This window comes from Mugil cephalus, chromosome 6, assembly GCF_022458985.1.
Source record: "Mugil cephalus isolate CIBA_MC_2020 chromosome 6, CIBA_Mcephalus_1.1, whole genome shotgun sequence".
NCBI classification, from domain to species: Eukaryota; Metazoa; Chordata; class Actinopteri; order Mugiliformes; family Mugilidae; genus Mugil; species Mugil cephalus.
In genome coordinates, this window is record NC_061775.1 from 25,707,510 (window position 1) to 25,733,646 (window position 26,137).

At 41.4% G+C, this 26,137-nt stretch overlaps 1 protein-coding gene across 2 annotated transcripts in view; it reads left to right on the forward strand.

Moving 5' to 3' along the window:
- Window positions 1-26,137, forward strand: part of LOC125009051 (carboxyl-terminal PDZ ligand of neuronal nitric oxide synthase protein-like) — a 205,493-nt gene that overhangs the window by 96,737 nt on the left and 82,619 nt on the right. For both annotated transcript variants that reach the window (XM_047586582.1, XM_047586583.1), the window contains exons 5-6: window positions 5,323-5,431; window positions 22,348-22,489. In XM_047586582.1, the coding sequence (XP_047442538.1) occupies window positions 5,323-5,431; window positions 22,348-22,489 (251 nt within the window). The remainder of the gene's footprint in view (window positions 1-5,322; window positions 5,432-22,347; window positions 22,490-26,137) is intronic.

Sequence of the window (26,137 nt, forward strand, 5' to 3'; positions counted from 1 at the left end):
TGTGTGTGACAAACTTATTTGGCTGTTGATGTATAAAGAAGTATGAGTTGATGTATGAAGAAAAAAAATTGCGTTCGTACGAGGAGTTAAGTTTGGGACAATAAGCGCAAAACAAACTTCAAGACAACATCATCTCATCCTTTTTGGACTGAACAGACCCGGGAGACTCAGGTGTGTTGTTTCTGTCGTATCTTCCTCACTCTGTTTGCGTTGCTTTGTCATTTCAATCAGCTGTCAGCGGAGAAAGTGACGTTCCTTCATGTCTAAACGTTGTGCATTGTACGACTGAGCAGAAAAGACAAGCCCTTGAAATATTCGCCGTTGGCGGTATTTGTGTTCTGATTTGTTTTGCCTTTAACCGTCTTTGACAGCGGTGCCTCTCTCATTGCGAGCTGGGATCCGTGTGATGCGTCTTCACCTGGATGTTTGGCAGCTGCTCCTTCTGCAGGCGTCTGATGGAGACGTATCTGAGCCGTCATCTCGGCTCGGCTCGGGGATTTGTCTGCTCAGCCATTCAGTCGGGTTCGCTTCGAACTCGCGCTCGGCTGTGATTCACTTGTCTGCCGGCGTGTAATGTTAAGTGCTTTTTATCTTTCTATCCTTAAAATTCGCCCCGACTGTAGACGACAGTCGCTGGAGCGCGAGAGGGCTTCCCCTCCTTCAGGGCACTTATTTTTATCACGGTTAAACGGAGGGCAAGGAAGGAGTTGAAAGAGGAGACGACTTAGAAGTTTGTGCAGAACGCGGCCGGATGGGAGCGGCCACTTTTCCTCCAGTCGATGACACGGCCTGATAACGGAGACGCTGTTTACACGTCGTGTTTGTTGATACAGACACATAAAGAAATATCTCTGCTTCCCTCGGTTAATGACGCCCTTATCTCTTAATTATGAGTCGTTTTTCATGTGTATTAGTGAAGGAGTGATCCGTCGATTGGACTAGTTTAGGCCGAGCATGGATTTGTTTCATGTTGACTAAACATGTCTGCAGACTGGGTCCATCTGTGAAGGTTCTGAGTCGTCCAGGTCAAAAAAAATGGCAACTGGACTTGATGAGTTTTGAGAAGACTTTTCGTCTGAGGAGCTTCTTCAGTTCTCAGAGACTGGTGGGAAAGTAGTGATTTAAATGGGAAAGGCTGAGACTTTTCTCTGTAAGAACCAGAAACTGGTATTTTTTTTTGATTTTTTTTTGATGACGCAAAGCGTTTACTTTCATCCCCATTTACGACGGCTCCCACTGTCAGACACGCTGGAAAAAAATTACCAAAAGAGCCTGAACCCGATGGATTTCTTTAATCAGTGAAGCCACTAAGATATTTTAAATATGAAATGGCAGCACAAATTCCATCCACGAGTAACGCAACAGAAACCGGCCTCAACACGACGGAGAGAGCAGGATGAACACAAAACTCAACTGCAACGGAGGCATATTTGTCCGCTCTCACGTTGATAATAATAGTGAAACGTAAAAAATATCCCTTTAAATTCACATTTGAAACCGATTTTTAAGAAAAGGCTATTAAAGATTTGTGTTAATCACAAGTTAAACATGAAAATCATGCTATTAATTGCGATTAAATATTTTAAATACTGCTTAAAATAAGTCACGAGAAAATATTTGAACAAAAAACTCACAGATTATTGCAAGAAGCTCTCAGTCCTTAACCACTCAGATTATAATACATGGTGGTGATTTAACGGGGGTTTACACTGTTGCCTCCCAGCGACAAGGTCTCAAGTCCAACTTTTTCAAACCCACCTTTCTGGGTGGAGTTTGCGTGTTCGCTTCAAACTCACAAAAACACGCTCGTTAGGTTCACTGATGATTCTAAACTGACTCTAGGTGTGAGTGTGAACGGTTGATTGTCTCTGTGATCGACTGGAGACGTGTCCAGGGCGTCCTCCGCCTCTCGCCCGATGATAGACTCCAGTTTATTTTCCTCTCTGAAAACCTTGGGTGTTAATAGCTCTTCATCTGTTGACACAGTGATGTTGATCTGTAATTTTACACGTTTATACGACACGTTGAATGTGAAGCACTTTGCTTTTTAAGGTGCTGTATAAATGAAATAACCTTTACGAGTCGTGTTCAACATGATCAGGTTTTTCACCTCAGGGCATCCGTAAAAGGAGCAACTTATTCTCATTTCTCTTTAATTTTCTCCATAAATTAATAATTAAATATGTTTGAATTTTGAAAAACGCAGAGCTAGAGTTTCCTACTTTGAATAAATATTAACACATAATAAACCTATGTCAGATAACTGGCTGTAAAACAAACCAGTGTTTGGATTCGGAGACAATAAATTAACAATGAAGCGTCTTCAGTGATGATGATTTAATGCAGATCCTAATAGATCGACTTCCAGGAACTAAATGATTGTTTTTTTCCAGCAGAAACCAGACAGAAGCTTCGGCTCTGTGTGTGTGTCTGTGTGCGTCTGTGTGTGTTTGACTGTGTGAGTCACTGCAGATAGCCGTGCCTGGTATTTTTGACAGTCTGCTAAGCAGAGTTGACAAAGACACCATCCATACCAGAAGACCTCAGCTAGTCTGGCTCCCGGAGAAAAGGCCAAAACAAATACCACAGAAATGTCACCGAGTGCAGAGATGTGACCGAGACACAGATTTCTGCTACACAAACACACACAGATTTAATGGAGACAGTCGGATCATTTCCATAATCTCCACCTGATTTCCTGCTCGTCCGTCGTCTCGCTGTGATAAATTACTTACGTTAATATGCTGCTAATTGGAGAATTAGGAAGCTGCTTGAGGTTTATGGTTCCTACAGTCACTTAAGTTCACAGCATTAAGCAACACCAGCTAATCCCTTTGTTGACTAATTAACATATTGTGGCCTAATTAAAACCTTTGGGGATACACACTGAACATAGGTTGCTTTGAGAATAATTCTTAATTTGCGGATTCATAATTAACTGTCACATTAAAAATGCTCCCGTGGTTTTTTTTTTTTTTTTTTTTTTTGCTTCGATCTGTTTTGATGCAGAAAACGTCTCAATGTTCTGAAATGAAAAAGCTCATCCTCACTTCAACCCAGACAAGTACAAACAAACACTTTCCAGTAACTTCACGGTCACGGAGTCAGATTAAAGAGATTAAAGAGATATAAAAAAAAATCAAATTCAGTCTGTGGTCTTTGATTATATTATTATATTATTTTCATTTTCTAATTTTGAAAATGAATATTTAAAAAAAAAAAAAAAAAAAAAAATATATATATATATATATATATATATATATATATATATATATATATATACACAACTACTATTACAACTATTGCTATTACTACTACGATTACTTTTTATCCATGTAAGTGCTTTATAAATAAAGTTGGTTTACTATTATTACTGCTGCTACTACTACTTCTATTATTGCTTTTATTAATATTACTACTACTACTATTACTTTTACTACTACTACGCTACTACTACTAGTACTACTATTACTATTATTACATGACTATTACTGCTACTACTATTACCACTGTTACTATTATTACTGCTGCTGCTGCTACTACTACTATTATTACCATTACTACTACTCTTATTGTTATCACTACTACTGTTGTTAATGTGCTATTCGTTTAGATTTTGGATTTGGAAATGTAAAATAAAATAGAAAAGTTGTTATTTCTCCATAAAACTATCGTTTTATCTAGTTCTGTATTTTTGGAAAGTAATATACAGTATAAAGTATGTGTCAGTTCTATAAAATGATGCTTTAAAAAAGTAAAAAAGGCCCAATGTTCGGTGCTGAATTCATTGGTGCTGTTCAGGTCATGCATTCAGAGTTGTGGCCGTTTTGCTCTGTGAGTATTTTATTTATTTATTTTTTTGATATTGATGCCTCACTTGTTTTTTTCCTTCCTGCAATCTTCCACGATAATCTGCCGTCACTTTAAGGCAGAGTCTGCAAATCTAGTTTGATTATAATAACTTCATTATGCAGCGAAACATAACGGCAGCAATCACTTGTCTTTTACTGTAAAGTCTCCCAGCGGGACGAGAGGAGAAAAAATGCGAGCAGTCAGCTAATGGCTCTCTGAAAAGCATCGAGATGATATACAGCTGTCCAGAAACCCCTCAGAAAGACTCTGGGGGTAATTTAATGTGATGATATCGCTGCAGGCGCATTAAACGACTCCAGGAGTCTGTTTTGCAGGACTGTGGAGGTCGTACGGTGAAAAATGCTACTGTCTGCGATCAGAGAACATTAAGTGTAAAACGTTCAAAACCAAATCATGACTAAATCTTTTCTGTGGTTATTTTAAACCATCTGTTCGAGAACTGCATCACGCTGCTTCACGCTCTGAAATAAAAACTAAATCTGCAGTTAAGCTGCTCACATATTAAAACAAGCAAATGTGAGTTAAACAGAAGAAACGTCCACCAGTGATGTGCAGACCGATACTGAACTATCGATACTTCCGATACCACGTCTTAATGCACTAAAATCGGTCTTATTATTTTACTTATTTCTTTTTTTAGTGTTTGAAGCAGCATTTTCATACATTTTGTGTGATTGTGTCACTGTTTGGTTTTTCTGTTGTTGTAATGGCTCGACTATATAATAAATGATGTAGTTACCTCCAGAGTTTAAAATAATTAAATAAATTACTCTGTGGCTTGTATTCTTTATAAAGCTATAATTTGAAATACACTACACTCGCTATTATGTGACACAACTCAGATCATTTGTCTTGTTTCTGAATAGGAGAATCAACAACATCCAGCTTTCCTTGCATCTCTACAGCAGTAAATCAGATCCAGTGTGGAGCTTAACTCTTCTTTTTTTGCTCCCGACCTTGTTTCCTCCCATTTACGTGCTCTGCAGGATATTATTAAGGACAATCAGGGCCCCGCCACCTCTTTTCACACATGATATTTTTGTTCTAATAGTATTAGCTCTTCCCTCTCCTCATATCTCTGTTGTTAAGTGAAGCATTATTTATATTTGGAATTAAAGTTTACCTGGCGCCACAGGGATAAAACGGAAATCTATGTGGGAGCCAGTTTATTTTAATTGCATGTTCCCCAACAATCTAATCTCAACTTTTTCACCCTGAGAGCAAAAAAATTTGACGTCTTGCCTCGGATTAAAACAAACATAAAAAAAAGTGTTTATTTTCGTCGCACTAAACCCGTGAGAAACGGGCTCAGAGCCTGTTTTGCATCTTAAGATACATTTAGAAACCCCGCCAGGCTCTGCTTGGGGTTTTGCATCGTATTCAGATTCTTATTTATTTATTTATTTATTTTAATTATTCAGATTTCTGACCTATTTTATTCTCTTTCAGGATATTCTACGTGTCTCACGACTCACAGGACCTGAAGATCTTCAGCTACATTGCCAGAGATGGACAGAGCAATGTCTTCCGCTGTAACGTCTTCAAGTCCAAGAAGAAGGTGAGGCAGAACGTTTCTAAACGCTTTTAAATCAATGATTTCACCCTGGATTATTTCATAAAGACAGAGACTCATTCAAGATCTTTAGCCATTCTTCGCTTAATTGGTCCCACATGTTTTCTGGTCATCTTCAGGGATAATCTAATCAGGTTTTTTTGCCCCTTCATCCGATACCGATCTTTTAATATCCAGTATCAACCGATCTGAGTCGCAGTCTGATCTTAAATGAACAAAAGTTCCTCTCCCTTGGATTCCTAAAGTCTTTCCTTCTTCTTCTTCTCCTACAGTCGAATGGATTCAGTCCAATAAATCTTTCTGTCTAAGTTAATGTAGTGTAGAGAGAGAGGAGCTTGTACCTCGTGTTCCCTATTCCAGAAATGTTCTAGCCATCCAACGGTGCCATAGAGTCCCAGGGAACTTTAGCTGTTGTTTCGGTGCAGCCTTTGCTTGAGTGAACTTGCAAATTTTTGTTTATGTGGCAAATCAGGTTGGTAGTATGAAATGATGATCTGTATTTGTGTTTCCAGAGTGAAGTTCTTGCACATGTTTAGTCACCTTATTTTTGGTCATCTTCTTCTTCTTCTTTGATTTTTAGCAGCTTAACGCTAGCCATAGGGGCGGGTATTGGCAAGGACTTGACAATACAATACATATCGCGATATTTGAGTCACGGTACGATACATTGTGGCGATATTTTGATATATTGCAATATTCCACATACTTCACTGAGATTTTAAATGCAACTTAAAATACACATTGTATATATGTACATCAGGTGATTCATTGGACAAATTGAGTCAAAAAACAATAGTAATTCAAATTGCACAGAAAAGGTAGTGGTGGAGATGCGGAAGTTGTTTAAGATAGGCCCAAAACACAACCTTTTCTTTTTCTTTTAAAATCGATATTGTATTGGAAGAAAAAGTATTACGATATATTGCCTTATTGATATTTTTCCCACTTCTAGCTAGCCAACCACCACTAAAACCGTAGACTGTATAAAGATGGATGCAGAACTACTGCTCAAATGTGAAGCCAAAGCAAGTAGAGCTCCCCCTGGTGACAGTCTGCAGTATAGGTCAGAAGTTCTGCCTCCCCCATGTTAGTGGATTTAGTAAAACACTAAAATACAAGTGCCCGTATCCTAGCCAGTGTGAGTAAGTGGGGGCGTGTTGTCCATATTTATATACAGTCTATGCTTCAAACATGGAAATACTTTTGAGACAATCGTTCAGCCTTAATTTGAGTTACTGAGATGCTCAGTAACCAGTACATCAGCCTGTAGATGTTCCTGTGGTGAACATCTCTGTTCTTCTAGATGAAGAGTCAAAGCATGTTTTATGACGAGTCCAGATTCAGTATTTTTTCATATTTCAGTTCGCATGTCGCATCTCAAGCTGCTCCTACTGTTCCGCTGCAGAGCAAAACGCACCACAAAGCTTGAGGTTAAGTGTTGAATAGTGATTTATTTTAAGGTCGGTGGATGCAGCTGGTAGGAAGGTTGAGGTGTAGGCGGGGACGGGAGGCAGGCTGAGTCGGGTGGACGTGAGTAGGCGGAGGGGCGCTGAGAGATGTGGCAGTCGAGCTGATGATCCTGGAAGCAGGTTACAAAAAGTCAAGCGTGAAGACGCGGACCGAAATCTAATCTAGTTACGGCAAAGGTACACAGAACCGGTGAATAAGAGACCGGGGAGACTTCGTAGGTGGATAGTTGTCAGGGGTGCAGGCTGATTGCAGAGCTGGAGATAATTGGGTAGCCACACATAGGAACACACACAAAACAAAACAGGGACAAGATATGTGGGGAAGAGAAAACAGCAGAAACACAAGCAGTTACAGAGAGTTTAGCTGTTTTAACTGTGTGTCATATTACAGTAAGTTCAAACCTTCTGCAGGTTTCTTCTATAAGAGTTTTAGTCCATTTGTGCAAACAGTCACAATTTAAAGACTGCGCACAATTACGATTGATTTTATTTCACTCACAGCTGATGATCTGAGCCCTCTCGGAGCAGCCCCAGGGTTTGGTGTTCATTAGAGAGTTCTCACTCTGCACAGCTGTAACACTTTCATCTGATACCTTCTGATATTGGTCCGTCACAGACTCATGACAACCTCTGAGTGCTTTGGCGCCTCGGCCTGTTGTATCTCTCAGGTCGGTTCATTTGGTTGCTGCAGTGATCACAGCAATCGCGCTACGCTCTGACACAAATGAACCGAGCTGATTGCGGTCGCTCCCCGGGGCCGTTCGTTTCCTACGTGACCAACACGGTCCGACACGGCTGCCTTGTAATGATGCTATTAGATGCAAAATTCTAATAATTAGTTGCATAACATTATGACCACCTTATGGTGTAGGTTTCCCTTGTGCCTCCAAAACAGTTGTGACTCATTAGAGAGCGGACATGAGAGTGTCCTGTGGTGTCTGGTATCGGGATGTTGTTAGTGGGTTAAGGGGCTGGATCAGTCAGTGCTATGCTCAAATTTCAACTTTCTGAATGCGAACCTTGTCCCAGTTTAAATGCAATAGAGAAAATTGAATAACTGACGGGAACATGTCCTCCTCCTCCACACTAGGTGGCGATATGTGTCTTTTCAGAGGGTTAATACGGCCCCCTTTCTGGTTGACCTATTACATCATACTGTAGTTGTTCATGTGTCAGACCGGCGTTTCAAACAACAACCAGATCGATAATAGTTCAGCTTTTTTAATCTCGTACGTAATGTGTGCGCTACTTCTGGTTCAGATAAGATGGCGCTATCCCTCAGGTGTTTCTTCCACTGGTTCTCTGTTTACCTTCTTCTTCTGTGACCAACTTTCTTGGATGTTTTTGTTTTGGGGTCGTACGCCAGCGCAGCAGTTGTGGAGCATGTTCACGCGTGTTGTCCAGTTAAAGTCTGATTAAGGTGTATACATGCTGGAGAAAATCGATTTCAAATCGGGTTATCTTGGTGTCTTAATCAGATAAGGAGAACTCAGATTTTAGTCGGAGTAACGTGTTTACATGCACCTTAATTGTCCGGTTAGAGTCAGATTAATACAATAATTAATTTTTTTCACTTGCATGTAAACGTACGACTTTGCGGTGTAGTGTATTTGGAGGCTTTGACGGTTTGACGTTTGAAGTTAAATTCTCCAGCAGAGCATTGAATTGTCACGACATAGTCATTGTTATTTACTCGTGTCAGTGGTCATAATGTTGCGGCTGCCTTCCCAACAAGGGGGGTGCAACATGTAGACTTTTATGTCCGGGTTAAATAGTCCAAAGGAAGCTAATGATCCATAACACTCACCTCTTCATAAAGACTGTTTGTCAGGGTGAGACCAACTCAGCCTCAGAGATGAGTAATGAGTAAGACTCATTGGAAAAAAAGTAAGAGTTCTTTTTATTTTTATTCTGTAACGACATAAAAAGATTCTTGCTAAAGGTTGTTATGTTTCTAAGATACAGGACATTAGACGTTAAAGGTCAAAACAGAATATCATGGTTTATCAGGTTTACCTCTTCCTCTCACATTGTGAACTTTTTGTTTTAGTTTATTATTTCTGACATTTGTGTTCATCGAACCTTCGCTGCCGTATAATGCCAAGATGGGGAAAAAAGTCGAACGCTTAGTGTGTCATTCCCAACGTTTTCACGGTGTGTTAGCCGCGTGGGGCTTAAAAACAATTCCTCCCCCTCTCTTAAATCAAGTCACTGTCTGAGTCACATCCTGACAACCTCCAATAAAGAGACGCACGGCTGTCGAGCGGCAGTAATTCCTCCTTGAACCGAGGGCTTGTCATTGTTGAGGTCTGTGGAACGAGTCCAAGGCCCCTCTGCGGTGAAATGAGAAATGAGCCGAGCACCGAGCAGGAGAAAAAAAAAAAAAAATAATAAAAAGTCCAGCGGTGTGACATTGTTAGTTAGAGAATGCTCCCAGTTTTCCACTTTAGCTGCCAATTCACCAGCGCTGATGGTTAAGTCCAGGGGTTAGCTGGGTGAACCACACACTGCCTCATTATCTGCTGCAGACAGAGCGACACTGACACATCAGGAGTAACACACTCGCACACACATGCACACACACACACACACAGACAGACACTGTTCAGAAGACAAAATGGAAAGTGGCGCATACCAAAATTCTCTAGGGCAACCACGGCCCCGAGGCCATTAAGCTGGAAACTTGTCTCTATCGCTGTCTTTTTTTTTTTTTTTTCTTTGTGTATGTGTGTGTGTGTGTGTGTTGTGCAGCTTTGTGATGTTTTTGAATGTGTATTGATCATGACACTTGGGGCGCGACTGTTTTTTAAAAATCTAATACCGATCGATGCATCTACGGTCGTGTCTGGGTGATATTATCGATGGACATTTATTATTTTTATTTGTTGTTAAATGTGTGTAGCTCTGTCACACGGAGGCAGAATCCAGCACTCAGGTACCTGCTGTGGATGGAATAGTTTATGAAGTTTATGAGGCTAGATGTTATTTTGGGGGCGGTTTTATATTGTGGATGCATGGCGACAGGATGGGGAGCATCTGTCTGCAGATGGAAACACTCATAATGTGTAAAAATATCACAAACTGACTGTGCTGGCAAACTGACAATTAGCTTGCTCTGACTCTCCACCTATGTAATATCTTACATGATTAATATGAAAAACCTATAGACCCCTTTACAGTTAGACCCCTTGTGTTTTCTTTGTTTACGTTTTTTGAGGGGCGGGGCTTAGCTGGAGGCAAAACATCTCAAACACGCTAGCTTGTAAACTGACAATTAGTTTCTTCTGACTCTCCACCTATGTAATATCTTACATGATTAATATGAAAAACCTATAGACCCCTTAACAGTTTAGACCCCTTGTGTTTTGTTTGTTTATGTTTTTTGAGGGGCAGGGCTTAGCTGGAGGTAAAACATCTCAAACACGCTAGCTTGCAAACTGACAATTAGCTTCATCTGACTCTCCACCTATGTAATATCTTACATGATTAATATGAAAAACCTTTCGGCCCCTTAACAGTTTGTTAACAGTGTGACGTTTTTTGAGGGGCGGGGTTTAGCTGGAGGCAAAACATCTCAAACACGCTAGCTTGTAAACGCGAGTTAGCATATTTTAATTGAATGCATTGGTGAGAATGGACGAGGAAAACACATATTTTAGAGAATATACTAAAACATGAGTGTTATTTTAAAAAGTTATATATATATTCACCGACCCTTCACTACACTCTCACTCACTGAATGGACGATTTGACCAAAGGACGACACAGAGGGGACGAAGTCTGCTTTGTCTTTATCAAGTGAAGCCTCCAACAAAGATATTACAAGAAGTAAGTGGAACCAGTGTAGAGGGTAAAGTAGACGTGGACACCCCTGAAACACGCAGCTAATGTTGAGTTAACTCGCGGGTAGCATTAGCATTAGCATGCATCAAGAATTCTCCAAGTAATTATTAACTTAATGTAATTTCAGTCACACTTTAGTCTCACCCATAACGTTATCCAGGCTGAAAATGATGATGTATTAGATATTAATCTTACGGCCAATTTAGAATCACCAATTAACAGGCGGTTTAGGCTTCTGCATAAATTTAACGCTGAACCTAAGGCGACAGACCATTGTCTGAGATTTCTTTTGGATTTCTTTTTTGAGGAGACTGAATGCTGCCACAGGTCCTTTCTGCTTTCTTAGGCTGAGAACAGGTGTTTTCCAAAGCTTAGCTTGCAGTTAACGTTATTCAGATGGACTCCATCCTCAGTTTTGCAGCCTGTGTTACGACAGAAACAGTACAAACACTATACGGCCTGATGTAGAAAATGGATTATAAATAATAATAATAATAATAATATTAACTAGTTAACTAGGGCATGCGGTTACGCTGTTGCTCTGAATTGTCTGTCTGCAATTTTTTGGCATTCATGAGGTACTTTATGATGTGAAACTTGAGAAACTCGATGCTAAAAAGCTCAGTGAATTCGTTTCATGTCACTTTTTTGAAATATATATATGTATATTATAGATTTCTCCTTTGAGCTGGAGGAGTGATTTGCGTTTATTAACTTTTGGTCATTATTTAATATTAATTATTTTAATTATCATTTGTCTATTTTATGTGTTTTTCCCCGGTTTTATTTATTTATTTTGTAGTTAAATTGTTCTTTTTTAATGTATTTCTTTCTCCTGTTTTGGTTTTGAATGAACTATATTTTAAGGATTCAGGCCGTATTTCACACTGTCTGTCCAGAATGTTGAAAATGTTCTATCGGTAAAAATAAATTGACAGTTTAGTTCATGTAAGAAGTGTGAAAAATATATTCATATATATATATATATAAGAGAGAGGAGGTGAAGAGGAGATGCGGAGGTGGCAACACGATGAAACGCGCCAAGTGACAGAAAGAGAATGAAAACATTGGCATAATGGAAAAAGAATGAGGCACTCGAACACATATCAAACGCCAGATAAAAACGTCATCCGAAGCAGCGTGTGTGTGTGTGTGTGTTTTCATGGGCGCGAGTGTGAGATGAAGTAGCGGATTAAACCGACTTCATTCACCCTCTTAACTACCAGCAGTGAATAAAAAGGGCTCGGCTTTAAATCACGTTGGCACATAAAGGCTTTAGTGGCCTATCAGTCCCGGCACTCAGAGACTATGTATGTGTCTCTCTTCTGTCCTGACTCACGCTCATCACTCACTCCCTTCTTCCTCTTCCTCCACTTGACAGTTTAAAGGAAGCTAATGAATGACCTGGCCTCTATTACACCGAGCTGAAGCGCAGGTGAAAGCAGAGGGAGTGTTCGTCAGAATACCAGAGCGCTGCTAAGAGGCTAAGAGGTCGCCTGTATTCCAGTGTGCTTTCCTTGATTGTAAGAGGCAGGTTTATATCGGAGCAGATTCAAAGGGGCGGAGTTTTCTCAGCCTGAAGGTCGGGACAGACACGGATTCGAGTGGATTTTTCATGCGAGCTCCGTCGCTTTGTCGTCAGTCTCTGACCCCCGCTGGCGTCGTCCCATCGTGTTCCCCCTCAGGGCGAATTTTAATATCTCAGAAGATCCACGGACTTTCATCTCGTGGCGCCGTCAGTTCAGAATGTTAACTCATCTCATGCTTTGGTTCAGAAACAAACGTCTCAAGTTTCTCGTCTGTGTTTTTTGGTCAGTTCCAGCCCATTTAAAATAATTGTAATACCTCGATGAGTGTTGACTGTTGGGATGAAGGCTCCTCTATATCTCCAGTTGCAGGTTTTTTCTAGACTGGACGGTTGTGTATCTGTATTTTTTTTAACTAATACGACGCACTTGCTCGTCAGTGTCAGTGTGCTCGCTTTAAACTCATTCAGTTTAAATCTGAAATGTTCCCACGCTCGGTCCGTGGCATTCAACTTTGAAATCATTCCTTTTATTTCTGCAAACTTCGACCCTTGTTACCCTGCTCTCTACCTGGACTGGGAATATCGATCGTATCGATACCATGGCTAGTATCGGTATCGGAACGATACTAGCGCAATGAGATCAATACTTTGTAGACAGAGTTTGACACAAAAAGAAAATGACTCAGGACTCTCTTCTTTAGTAGACAATGAGATTGGAGCGTTTCTCCATCTCAGTGCAAAAGAACATAAGTATATATATAAAATAGTGCTGTGTGAAACATGTATTGCACAAGGTTAAAAAAAGAAAAGAAAAGCAGAATAGACAGAAAAGTAGCATCAATGTGTTATTGAACATCCCATATTTCACATTGATTGTGTCATGTGAGAGTTGTTCAGGTTGGTGAAAGAAGAATTTATTCTCTGTCCAGCCCAGTGAGAGCTACTGTTCATATCATATACACTATATCTAGTGTCTGTATGGACAAACACGAGCACAGGGGAGAAATGGATTATCTCCACATCTGGATGTTCTTTGTGCTGTTTTATGCCTTTGTTTAGCCATGTTAGCATTTTATCAGAGCAGCAACAGACATGACAAAATTCACATTTATGGTCTCTCAAGTTTCTCATGTTTAATAATTTATTCATAGATTTAAGCTTTAACACAAAATATTCTTCTAAAATGAATCATTTTTTTTAATGTATTTGTGCCAAACCTTGAATAAAGTACACTTTTATTTGTCACTTTCCTCTCACATTTGCCAACTTTGATTACTTTTTAGTTGGGTTCAAGCATTAAAACCTTAAGTTGGGACGTGGATTTAAATCAGCAGATAAATAAATGGCACTTTGCATCCTTTCAGAGTTACCGTCACACTTTTATTACTGTGTAATAAAAGTTCCTTTTATTGGTCTTCCACAGTCGTCCTCTACACTTTTCCACCAGTTTTAAGTCTTTTTTGAAAACGCTATTTTACAAACCAGTGACCAGATTTGGTACAAATCAATTCTGGTGATTTTCTCTCCAGTTTGTCCTCCGCAGAGGATGACCCCCTCTTCCATTTTCTTATTTTTTTCTTTTAAAAGTCATTAAAGATTCACATTTTCGGAGCAGGTCTAAAGGTAACCGAGGCAGCTCAGCTCAGCCCCAGACCAGCCGACGTGTCGGCAGCATCATTACTCGTCCCTCCGTCCGTCCGTGTCTGCAGCGTGGAGGCAGTAACGCATTAACAAGCCGAGCATTAAAAGAGACATCGGGGAAGATAATGAAAGATGATGTTCGGTACTTGGTTATGGTCTTTTAAATCTGATAATGGATTGTCCCGCCACCGCTGCTGCTGGATGGATACGTTTGCAGCCGGCAGCTGTGCCTTTTATGTTGTTATCGTTGTAATTACACTGATGGGCCACATGATTCCTCTTTTTTTTTTCAGTCGGGGGGGGGGGGGTTATGCAAATGCACTTAAACGCCCACCATCATATAAACAACACTAAACAAAAAAACACTTTTTTCTGTCTTATTGTGGCAACGGATAAAAACTCATCTGTTGTGCGCAGTTGGTTGATGAGAAAGAGAAAGAGCTGTGGTTCCAGTGTCAAGTGCTAATTGAGTTCCTGCTTCATGGATAAAAGCCCTTCAACCCGTACACTGTCCATCAGTGTCGGCTCCAACCTGTTCTTGAACATAGATGCCTGCAAGATAACTGCAAAGAGCCAGGAGAATGGTTTTATTTTATATTTTGTAAAATACTGAATGAGCTGCAGCCAGCGCTCATGCACTGCACAGATTCAGTCTATAAAAGTGCAAGATATTTAGCGGATTTATCACTTAAAGTGTCCGTTGTTTAAATTCGTCAGCCTGAGTGGAGCTGTTGGTTTTAGCTCTGGAGCAGAGGCTCAGTAACGAGCGCCGCTATAAAACGATGTAAGGACTCACTTTGTTCTTGCCACAGCTTGTTAAAGATCATTGGATTTAATGGCCTTTCAGCACTTATTTGATTCAATACCTGTATCTCCACAGTGAAATGTTCCTCCTGTCTTCAGCTATTTGTCTTTCACGCTCAGTTGTTTCTTTACGTCTCTGTCATGAGCAATTTCCAAGGAGACAAATAGAGATATAAAAAAAGAAGTCATTGCAAAGATGTAGTGGATGTATGTTTCTTTTTTTCTGACTATAATATGCAGCCAGTGATGTGGTGAGACGTGTTGGTCATGACATGTTAGTGTGTAAACACTGACACAAGTCAATACGTTTCTTCTTTGAACCTTGTTCAAAAAAAAAAGAGGAACAAGAAAAACTAGAAAGTGTCCAGTTCTGTTTAACTCCTTCCTTCTTGTGTTTGCTAGATGAGTTTAACCTTTGCATTTACACTTATTTGATCTGCAAAATCCTTAAAAAACCCAAATCCCCCATAAATCTTGCTCCCGAGACCAGTGCTGTCATGCATTTTGAGTGATCAGCTTGTAGTCGCACATTGCTTGACCACATGAATGTACAGATTGTGATCAGGGGAACGTTGTAACAGTCAAGACAAGTTTACAAATGCAGATACAGTTGTGCAAATTGTCTAATGCACCCTGCACCACACAATCCGCCCGAACTTGGTCCGGATTCTCTCCGTTGGGTTTTGCTCTTGCACCACGGAAATAAATTCATTTACAACAAAATAGCTCTGACTGGTTGTAGGACGTTACTTTATTCCTAGTATCGGGTAAAACCTGCCTCATAATGACATCCAGAGTCTGCCTGCACCAGGCCATTACACACTGCGCTAATATCCAGTGTAATAACGTTGTAAATGTAAATAAATCAACATCATCAGAAATATCCAGACTAGCTAAATAGGATCTAAATAGAGGCATTACATTAGAACAAACACACAAAACACAGAGCAGTCCTCAGTTATGGATATAAGACGTTAGTGGGGTTGATCCTGTTTCTAGTCTTTCATTTTTGGACCAGCGCAAATGAGACACAGTGTCCGAATGTTAAGATGGAGGCACTATGGAGAGACTTTTTTTTAGATGTAATCATGTTTAAATTATATCAAACAACACAAAGCTCAGTTTTCATCTTCTCAGTCGTCTCGGAAACTTCACCAGAAATATTTCCTGTGCAGGTAAAGTCAGTTTCGACCAACGTTTTATTTTGCGTCTCTAGTTTTCGTCCACACCGTGTCCACTGACTGTAGGAGCATCAGAAAACATAAGAGAATCCTCTTATCATGACCATCCTCCTGACCAGAGAATTATGATTCTGTGTTGCTAACGGTTACCAGGACGGATTAATTAAATGATACGGAGATATCATCAAACCCTTTGAAGACATGTGACAGAAAGAAACTATAGCTAAACCTGACATGTGCATCGCATGGAAATCAAGCTAATGGTTCAGAAGAGCTACTGAGGCGTCACCAATATATTTTATCACACTCGACTTCATTCATGCTTTCACACACACACACACACACACACACACACACACACACACACACACACACACACACACACACACACACGCGCTAACAAAGGCTTGTTCATTGATTAGTAGTTTTGTAGCTCTGTTGATATTCACAACCTGTTCCAAACCCAGACACTCATTTCCTCAAGACAAACATCAGATCAGACACTGATGCAACTGCAACTGGGCCAGACAGCTCATATGTTTGACTTAGTCCTCGTTTAAAACCTCTTTTCTTTTAAACTCCGAGTGGCTCATTAAGAGTGAGCGATGGATGTCGTGGAGGGATGGGGTGAATGCGGGAGGGAAGACGGGAGGACGGACACACAGGAAAGGCTTTAGTCTGAGCTAATTCCCGAGCCACTCCCTCTTTGTTTGGCCTGTTTTTTCCTAGATTGCAGTACATCCCCTCCTTTGTCCCTTCTTTTCTCGCTTGTGCCAAGACTTCCAAGCGAACTGCAAAAGCACCGCTGAACCTCTGTGGGCAATCCGGGGATAAATAATGCATCGCGCTTTTTTCGACGAGGCCCCGAGTCTGTAGCTGCTGAGAAAAATATACTCCGCTGTAGAGATCCAGAACTCGCTGGCAGCTTGACACGCTCACAGAGAAGAGATGGAAAGATGGGAGATACCGAGACGGTACATTAATTCAGGCGAATTGATGTGGGGAGGGGGGGGGGGACGTGATGAGGACAGCGATAGAGACACAGAAAGAGAGCCAGCCAGAGATAGTGACAGATGTCAACCCAGGAACTATTACACTTCTTTGCATCGGGACAGAGGAGCTTTGCATCTGAGTGACAAATCTCTTAGTTGTGCTGTCAGCTGCCAGAGTTGGAGATCAGCTGGAGAACTGACTCAGGGAAAAAGAATTGAGATACAAGACGACTGTCTTAATGAAAAAAATGAACGAATAAACTGTAGAAAAATTGGACGACGTGTCTCCTCTTCTTCCCTCTGGTCAAACTGATGCTAGTGTCTAAAGAGCCAGAATCGCTTTTCTTTATGACGTCAAATATCTAAAACTTAACGTGAACACGATCACTACTTCATTAAGGACCTAAAAAAGACAGAAACCATGAAAAATGAGTTTTAGTTTGGTCCTAATCCCATCTTCTAACGTGTAGGAGGTGGAGCTTATGACCTATACTGCAGCCAGCCACCAGGGGGAGCTCTACATACTACAGGCAACAGAGCTGAGAAGACTTGTACAGTGTAACCCTAACCTCACTGTGGCATATTTTAACTTTTAATCCAGTTATATTCTCTGTTATTGCCACTTCTCTATGGATGAATATTGGTTAGATGTATCTAACATGGCGCCCGTGAAACATGTGACCAGCTCAGAACCAATCAGCATTGAGGGATCGCTCAGACCGTCCATTCCCTAGTTGGACAGACTCTCTCTAATATTTGACTCCGTTGGCTTTGCTCAAAGAGCACTCACGAACAGCTTTTATAACTCTTTAAAGAAACAAGAGTTTGGAGATTTTTTTCCACTTTTCCACTGTGTTCGGCTTTGCATCGTTAATGTGAGCTGATGGCTCCAGGTAAACCACCTCAGGAGGGTTTGAAACCAGTGTTTTATTGATAACTGGTGTTGTGGAAACCATATGATGTCGGCCACCCATAGCTTACGTTCTACCTCAGTGACCTTAAACCTGGAGTCGTTATTTAAGAGAAGAAATGCAGGTTCCAGTGGGAGATTTCTTTCTTTTTAACCCAGAACCCACAACACATGCATCAATGTTGCCATAACAACCCGACTAACTAAACCAACCAAGCAACCGACTAAAACATCTCAGTTAAAGGAAGGTCATGGTTAAAGGCTTTTTTTTTTTGCAATTGTGTTTGTTGTTGTGTGTGTTTTAGGTTCGTGCCTGAAGACAATACAATTTGATTGAAGATCCACGAGTGCCTTTCAGACGCCAACGTCGTTAATTGCATTTCTGCAAACAGCATTGGGTTTGCAAAGTAACACACCGTGGAAATGTGTTTGTGTGAATTTGAGTGGCAGCACTTCAGCACAGCAGAGCCTCAGTTTATTCACATTTTTTCAATCAAAGCTACAGAAATTACTCGCGGCTGCACAAGGTGAAAATGTCAAAGGTCTCTTTAGATGCTTTTTGGATTTTGAAGAGAATTTCATGTCTGCCCCTTGTGATTGCAGCTTTAATATAAAGATAATCCTTTAATTTATGCTTTGCCATTAACTTGGATCTAGTTGGAACCGAACTTAAGGAGTAATTTAAGGGGTATATCTGCAAAGGTCAAATCTTTTCCTGTTCCCAGTGATACAGAGAACGTTGAGTGGACTTTCATCACAGTTAAACTTAACTGGCGTAACACATCGCTCTCTGTTCTCCAACAAAAAGTCCTTGAAACAGGAGCAGCTTAGGGAACAAGTGGGCAAGTTTTTAACTTCTAACCAAAAGAGAAAAGGTAGAGTTCACACCACTGCTGTCCTCAAGACCCTGCACTGGCTTATATATATTGTTGACTAGGACTTATATGATCTTTCTACCGAAAACACATTTTGGTATTTGTATTTTTATGCCTCAACATTGCCTTTAAGAAAGAGCTTTTGCAGAGGACAAGCGGTTACAGCGAATTAATGAATGAGTTTGGCTTATGACCTCTACTGCAGCCGGCCACCAGGGGGAGCTCCACATGCTTTGGCTTCACCTTGAAGAAAATCTGTCATGGCGTCCACTTTTTTTATTGTCTGTGGTTGAAAGAGAATCACCATTGTCTAAGTCACGATGTCCATTCTCCAGAGGGTTTGTGGATTAACTTTTTAGTTTAGTTTTACTTATTTCTAGCATTCAAAAGAAAAGAAATGCGACAAACTAAAATGACACCGAAAGGTGGTAGAAGAAGAGCTCTGGTATTTTTATTGTGTACAGTAGCAGCACAGTCTGCTTGTGGCTGCGTGTGGACACATCTCCAAAGGTAAACACTGTTGTTTACTGTCAATCTCCAGACCTGCATAAGGGAAAAAGACTTGAATTGGGTCGATGGAGGAGGATAAGAAAATGGGAACAACCCAGCATGGGAACAAACTGAGCAGCACATCTAAGAATAGGAGGATGATTGAAGGAGTTTATTTATGTTGCCAACCAAAATTCTCCACCTCTCCCTGAATAAAACAATTGCACATGCAGGTTAAACTAAAACAAACAAATCATCTGCTGCTCTACATAGAGGACGATCCTCTGGACGCGTCGTTTGATGTCTTGTCTCGATGTGTTTTCCTTTTAACAGAAGCCGCCTTGTTGTCTTCTTTTTCACAGCAGTCACCTCCGAGGCAATTTTCTCTTCAAGTGACAGTAGTGTGGTGCTTTTTTTTTATTTTTATTTTTATTTTTTTTTTCTGTCTTCAGGATATTAAAACTTGTTGCCACAAAATTGCAAAAGAGAGAAGACAGATGTCGGAGCTTTTACATTGTTCGTCTGTGTTCTGGGAGATAGAGAAACACAACAAACAACGTTGGTTCTGAATATTTCCTCCACTGGCTACTTACATTCACAATGCAAGTCATTGGATTCTCCTCACACCTGCAGTTTTGAGGGTATAGTTTGCAGCTTATGTGGTGTAAATGGATGATAATGGAAAACACCAAAGAAAACGCCAAAGAGATATGCACCAATCAGCCACAACATTAAAACCACTGACAGGAGAAGTAAATAACATTTAAACCATCTTGTGACAATTCATTGTTCCTGCTGGGAAACTTTTGGACCCGATGTTCATTTGTGAGGATGTTACTTAGACATGTAGCACCCGCCTAGACCAGACCAGACCCTCCCCCATCCCACAGCAATGGCACTCCCTGATGCAATCTGACATAAAGACCAGCACAAGGTGTTGATGATCAACGGACGCCCCTCAACTCAACCCATATGGTCCAAACAACAACAACACTGTTTTAGAGGCACAGGGGAAACCTGCACAACATAAGGAAGGTTCAAGGATTCAAGGATTTTTATTCGTCGTTCACAACCATAGAAAAACATGAGATGGAACGAAATGATGCACTCAGGTCCTGGATTGTTACCTATAGCAACTATTATATATAGATATAGACACTAGTAAACAGTATATAGATACTAGTAACTAAACAAGATAAATAAAATAAGATAAATATGGTAGAATATATAAATAAAAACGTCAACAAGCAGCATGAATAACGGTAACGGAGCAGCATGAATTATTCAAGTTTCTGCAGGGAAATAAAATGTGTAAAACATTCTGAGTGGTGCAAATCACACAGCTCCACCAAAAATTTAACAGTCTTACGGCTTCTGGGAAGAAACTGCTCCTCAGTCCGGTGGTCCTGCTCTTCATGCCCGGTCATAATGTTATGCCTGATCGGTGTGCAGGTCTGAAAAAGCCTTCAACTTCCCGTCCAAACAGCAGAACCACGTTTCCTGCTTTCAGAAAATGAGAGAGTTCAATGATGACTTTGGACTTTGGATGAATTTGGACGCACATGCAGCCATAAAAAGTTTTTTTCTGAAAGCGGCGGCGCGCTGTCAGTGACTTTTAGTCAGGTGGCTGAACACAAGAAAGTGGAGGCTACTGTGGGTTTCATGCCAGAAAGGCACTCGGTCATTCCTGATTATGTAAGGGGTTGAACAAAAGCCGGTGATGGGGGCAGCTCATTGGCAGCTGTAAATTCTTTCTGCTGATCGAGGCAGCTGCTGGCGGGGTCACTATGGAAACAACATCAGCACGATTTTAATTAGAAAATATAAAACACTAATAATAAATCACACTGCAGGCTGCAGACAATCCTCGCTGCTGTGACGCAAAAACCAAAAAAAGCTCTCTGGGCCGAGGCCACAGCCCGGCACCGGCGAACGTTGCCAAAGCCAACCACACTCATCCGACACTCAGCCTGGAGGCTTCACTGTGCTCTGATGCTCTTCACACACTGCAGGACAAGCCCGCGGCCTGGTCCACAGTCGATAACCAGGGACAAGGAGGGATTTTGTCCTCCGAGTCTCGATTGTGTTCAGGCTCTTAGGCCACGGTGCATCTGTTCTGCTCATTCAGCTGGGGATGAGCGGTGTTTGAAGTGCTTTAAAACCAAGTCTGTTCTACCCCTGCACCTCCTTACGACGACGAGTCAGACCTGAGAGGGTTGATGGAGGAGACTGAAGTCACCTGAGATTTATTTTCACTTGGCCTGATGTTTCAGAGGCAGGGGCAGAAATAAAAGAGGAGAGGGGGCTGATGCAGTAAGTAGGCACGACCCAGTCACTGCTCCGGTGGGTAAAATAGAAATCACACTGCAGTTTTTTCCCCCCAGTAAACACAGAAAACCTTCTGTGTCTAATATCAGCAGCAGCCACAGCCCATGTTAAACTGAATCAGGAAGTGGGACGTACTTAAGCTGCATAAGCACAACAAGAACTTTCCCTATGTACCTTAGGAGGTTCTCTGAGTCTTTGCACCACAGTGACAAAGGGGCGGGGCCTGCTGTGATTGACAGGTCTAGTGTGAAATGATGCAGTTGAGACGGCTCCTGTAACTCTGAATGAGAGAAGTATTGACTGAAATATAACGAGTTCTGCCTCCGTTTACCTGTTTACTAAAATATGTTGGATTCATGTTAATGTGTATTTAAAGAAATTTTAAAAAACAAACCCTGCAGTAGCTCCACAGACCCCCTAAGCCTAAGTTCAGGGGCCACATACAGCCCAATTTGATGTGAGGGGGCCGGACCAGTAACACAATAGCATATTACCTGGTAAATAACAACAATTCCTAATGTTTCCCTTTGCTTTCGCGCAAACAAGTACGGCTACATGTAACGAACAACATTACATTTCTGAAGAAGTGCAACGTTCAAGTGCAATTTCTTATTTTATCAAAAATATTTCAGCTAATATCTTCAGTGTAACTTTTGCAAATTCATCCCACGGGCCAGAATGGACCCTCTGATGGGCCGGTTTTGGCCCCCGGACCTTATGTTTGACACCCCTGCCCTAAGGCATTACTCTGGTTGATACTTGAACTGCACAAACGCAAAAAACACAAAAAAGTTACAGTATTGCAGATTAAAAGCTGTGTTTGTTTCTTCCCCTCGTGCAGAGTCAGGCCATGCGCATCGTTAGGACGGTCGGCCAGGCGTTTGAGGTTTGCCACAAACTGAGTCTACAACATACGCAGCAAAACGCCGACGGACAGGAGGACTGCCACAGCGAGAAGAACGGCAACGACTCGTCCGTCTCAGGTACACAAACGCACAAACTCACCAACACACTCTGGTCAATTACAGGGCACTAGTTTGTAAATGTTTGGTGCTGTTGCTGCTTTTTTTTTTTTTTTTTTTTTTTAAATCCTGACATTTGTTAACCCGTCTGCTTGGAGCAGAGGCAGTGGAGGGTTTTTTTACTCCTTCTTCACTTCGTACAAGAGCTGGAGAATCAGAGGGCAACGTTAGACAGAAGAGCTGCAGAGTGTTGGGTGAATTTCAATCAAAGCTGTTGAAAGAGTAAAGAGCAGCAACCTCAGTGACGAAGGGAAGGATTGTGAAACAGTTTTGAGTTCATTGGTTGTTATCAAGAGTCGTTGTTTCATACAGAGGAAACTCCAGAAATGTTGCGTTGTCAACTTTGCAGCACAATATCTTATATAACTCACACCAGGTTATTCGTAGAGATACATGTTCAGGTGTGACTGGAACGACGATGCAGGTTGTGCAGCGCTGGGTGAACTTGTGTGTGGGCTGATGCGATGTAATTCTCAGGGCTGTGTAGAGCAGCGATAGTCCTGACAGAGAACACAAGGGTTCTGTTCGGATGTGGATGTGTTTTTAAATTAACTGCAAAATCACACCAGTGCTTTTAAGGCATCTCACAACATGATTGTGTTTAAGTTAAAGTTAGAGTTTGCTCTCTTTCGTCTGTTCTCTCGACGTAATGTCTCGTACAGATCAGAATCCAAAAGTGTTTCCCCAACGTTGCAGTGTTCTGCTCTGACTCGTGTCTCAGGAGGTTAGTAAATTAGTAGGTGTCTCGTGAAATCTGCGAGGTTGACGTTCAGTTTATATTTTCTAATTGCAGTGTTTGCAGAAGGTTGGCACTAAGCAGAACACAACTTTACAGCTTGTTTGATTACACGAGTGGTTTCTGCACCGTTGAAACTTCTCAGCAGCGTCACAGTCGTCCAAAATAATCAAATGAAAAAGAATAAATGTTGAAGTGATGTTTTATTTATAAAGGGCCCATAAACAGCACAAATGAAAAGGTAAAAAAACACAAAGAAAGTGAAGGGATTAAAAATTCTAATTTAAAAGACACACAATAAAAAGGGAGCTCTCACACTATATTGAACACTCAACAATACAAATCAGTGTCTGGGTCTGATGTGCTAACAAGGGAAATTTGTTTAGAGTGTTGAACCGCACAATCTAAGTTGTGTTACAAGCATAGACTGTATATAAATATGCACAATGCGTCTCCACTTCCTTGCATTGGCCAAACCCATTTTCCCAAGGATACTCATACTTCCTCCAAACTCAAGAAATAAGAGAAATAAACAATGTACAATAAACAATAAACTCTTGACAGATTAAATTACAAATATTGCACAGAAATGCGTCCGTAACACTTTACTCTGACATGTTAATAGTAAACATGGGGATTGTCGGCAGCTGCTGAATGTAACTACTAAAGTAACTTTTAATCTAACTTAGTTGTTTTTTAAATCAAGTCATCAGTAAAGTAACTAAGTTACTTTTTAATCAGGTCTAATCAGATTACTTTTTCAAGGTAACTGTGGCAAAACTGCAAATAACTGATTAAAATTATAATTATCCATGAAAAAAATTACACTTGAACATGTATAAAAAGAAATATTTGACGTGTATTTTAGTGTTTTAGTTCATTGACATGGAGGGGGTGGAGCTTATGACCTATTCTGCAGCCAGTCACCAGGGGGAGCTCTACTCGCTTTAGCTTCACTTTAGAGAAGCTGCTCTGAAGTCCTTTATCTTTATTCAGTCTATGGTTACAACCTTGATGTTGGGAGAACCAGAAGCAAGTGGTCAGCAGACCTGAGTGACGTTCAGGGGGCCTGTGGTTGTAGGAGATCAGGGACGTAAGTCACAGTTGGTCCATTTAGTGATTTATAGGTGAATTTAAAATCAGCTATGAGCGAAAGGTCGGATGTGTTGTCGCTAGTTAGTTACTGTTCAAAGATGAGCTCCAGCCTTCTGCACTGAGACCTGACTAAGACGAGGGCTAGTCAAGAGATTACAACATGAAAATGTACATAACGTACAAAAAAAGCAGCCTGACATGAGAAAAAAATGCATTTGACCACTAAATTATAGGGTCTAAAAATAAATCAGTTGCAATAACGTGTAGTGTTTCTTTAAAAAGTTCGAAGGAGGAATGTGGGTTCACGCAGATCCAGGACGAAGCAGCGACGATTCGTTTGCACCTTCGTGAACAAATCCAAATCCCATGATGCTTCTGTCTTTAAACACAGGAATAAATTACATTATTTGGGTCATGGAACGGAAAAAAAAAAATGAGTCATCAGGGCCGATATAGATGTGCTCTCGAACATGAAATGTAAGGATAAGGCAAAATCTCGTCTTGTCAGGACGTTCCCTGTTGTGCACAACACACCTACACACTTGGCCCACGGGGCTGTATCCTCAGAGTGCATGAGCAGATCCCACTGCTCATGCACTCCATGTGTACACACACACACACACACACACACACACAGACACACACACCGTTGTGCTCGGCCCTGTCTGCATTGTGCCCGAGCTGGCGTCGCTGGAGCGAATGTCACGGATGAGTCAACCCGAAGAAAGAAGCCACTGCACAACAACACCGGTGGGCCGAGCTACTTTTATCCGCTGCCTCATGCCAGTGACGGGGGAGGCCCTTTCTCCGCGGCCTCGGGGACACGTGCCTTTCGAGAGGGGACGCGCACAGAAATGGAAGTCTTTTCACGCCACCGTTCCAGTCATTACAGCCGCCCTTCCCTTCCCTTCCCCGTCCGCGAGCAGGGACGTGTTATCTCCAGGACGCCCCGACGCTGCCGCTGCTCTCTCCTCCTCCGGCCCTCCAGAGACGAGCTCGCTGGCTCGCTTTCACATGCTGATGAGCCCAGAGATCACGGCGCTATAACTGCTGCATGCACGTGCATTGTTTAAAAAAAAAAGAAGAAGAAGACCCCACATGCATGCAGAGCGAGGCCCGTGCACACACACACACACACACACTCGATCGCACGCTCGCTCCGTCACGGCGCGTTAAATAACACAGGAGCCGTCACGCGCAGCCAATGAGCTTATCTGGAGAACTAATTATCGTGGCAGTGAAAGGAGGGAAAGCGAGAGGTTGGGGATTAGAGGCGGGTAGAGCACGGATAGCGGAGGGGAGGAGGATGAAGGGATGGATGTTAAGAGGGAGAAGAAGAAGTGAAATGCAGCGGTAGATTAGAGTAGTTGCAGCAAGAACTCGACAAAACACAGAGGAGAAAGTGCAGAGCAAGTTTTGTGCATAGATTGTTTTTTTTTTTGCAGCATTTCGGGGCAAACATGCGGCTGCAACATAAAATAAACAGTGTAATCTCCTTTGTAGAGGCAGACATACATCACTGGAACTGGAACCAATACGTCCCACACGGTGGAAAATAATGCTGTAATACTGTCAGTGCAGTTCGTGTAAACACGATAGAACGGTGCCACAGGGATGAACTTCCATTCAGAGGATTAACCCTGAAACACCTCCGCTTTAAAACGTCCACCTGGACTTTTTTTTCCTGCTTATTTTAACTCTAAAAAGTTTAGAAAATGTTCCTGGCAGTTAGTTAAAAGTTACTCCATGTTATAATAGTGTAATTCACCTTATGTCCT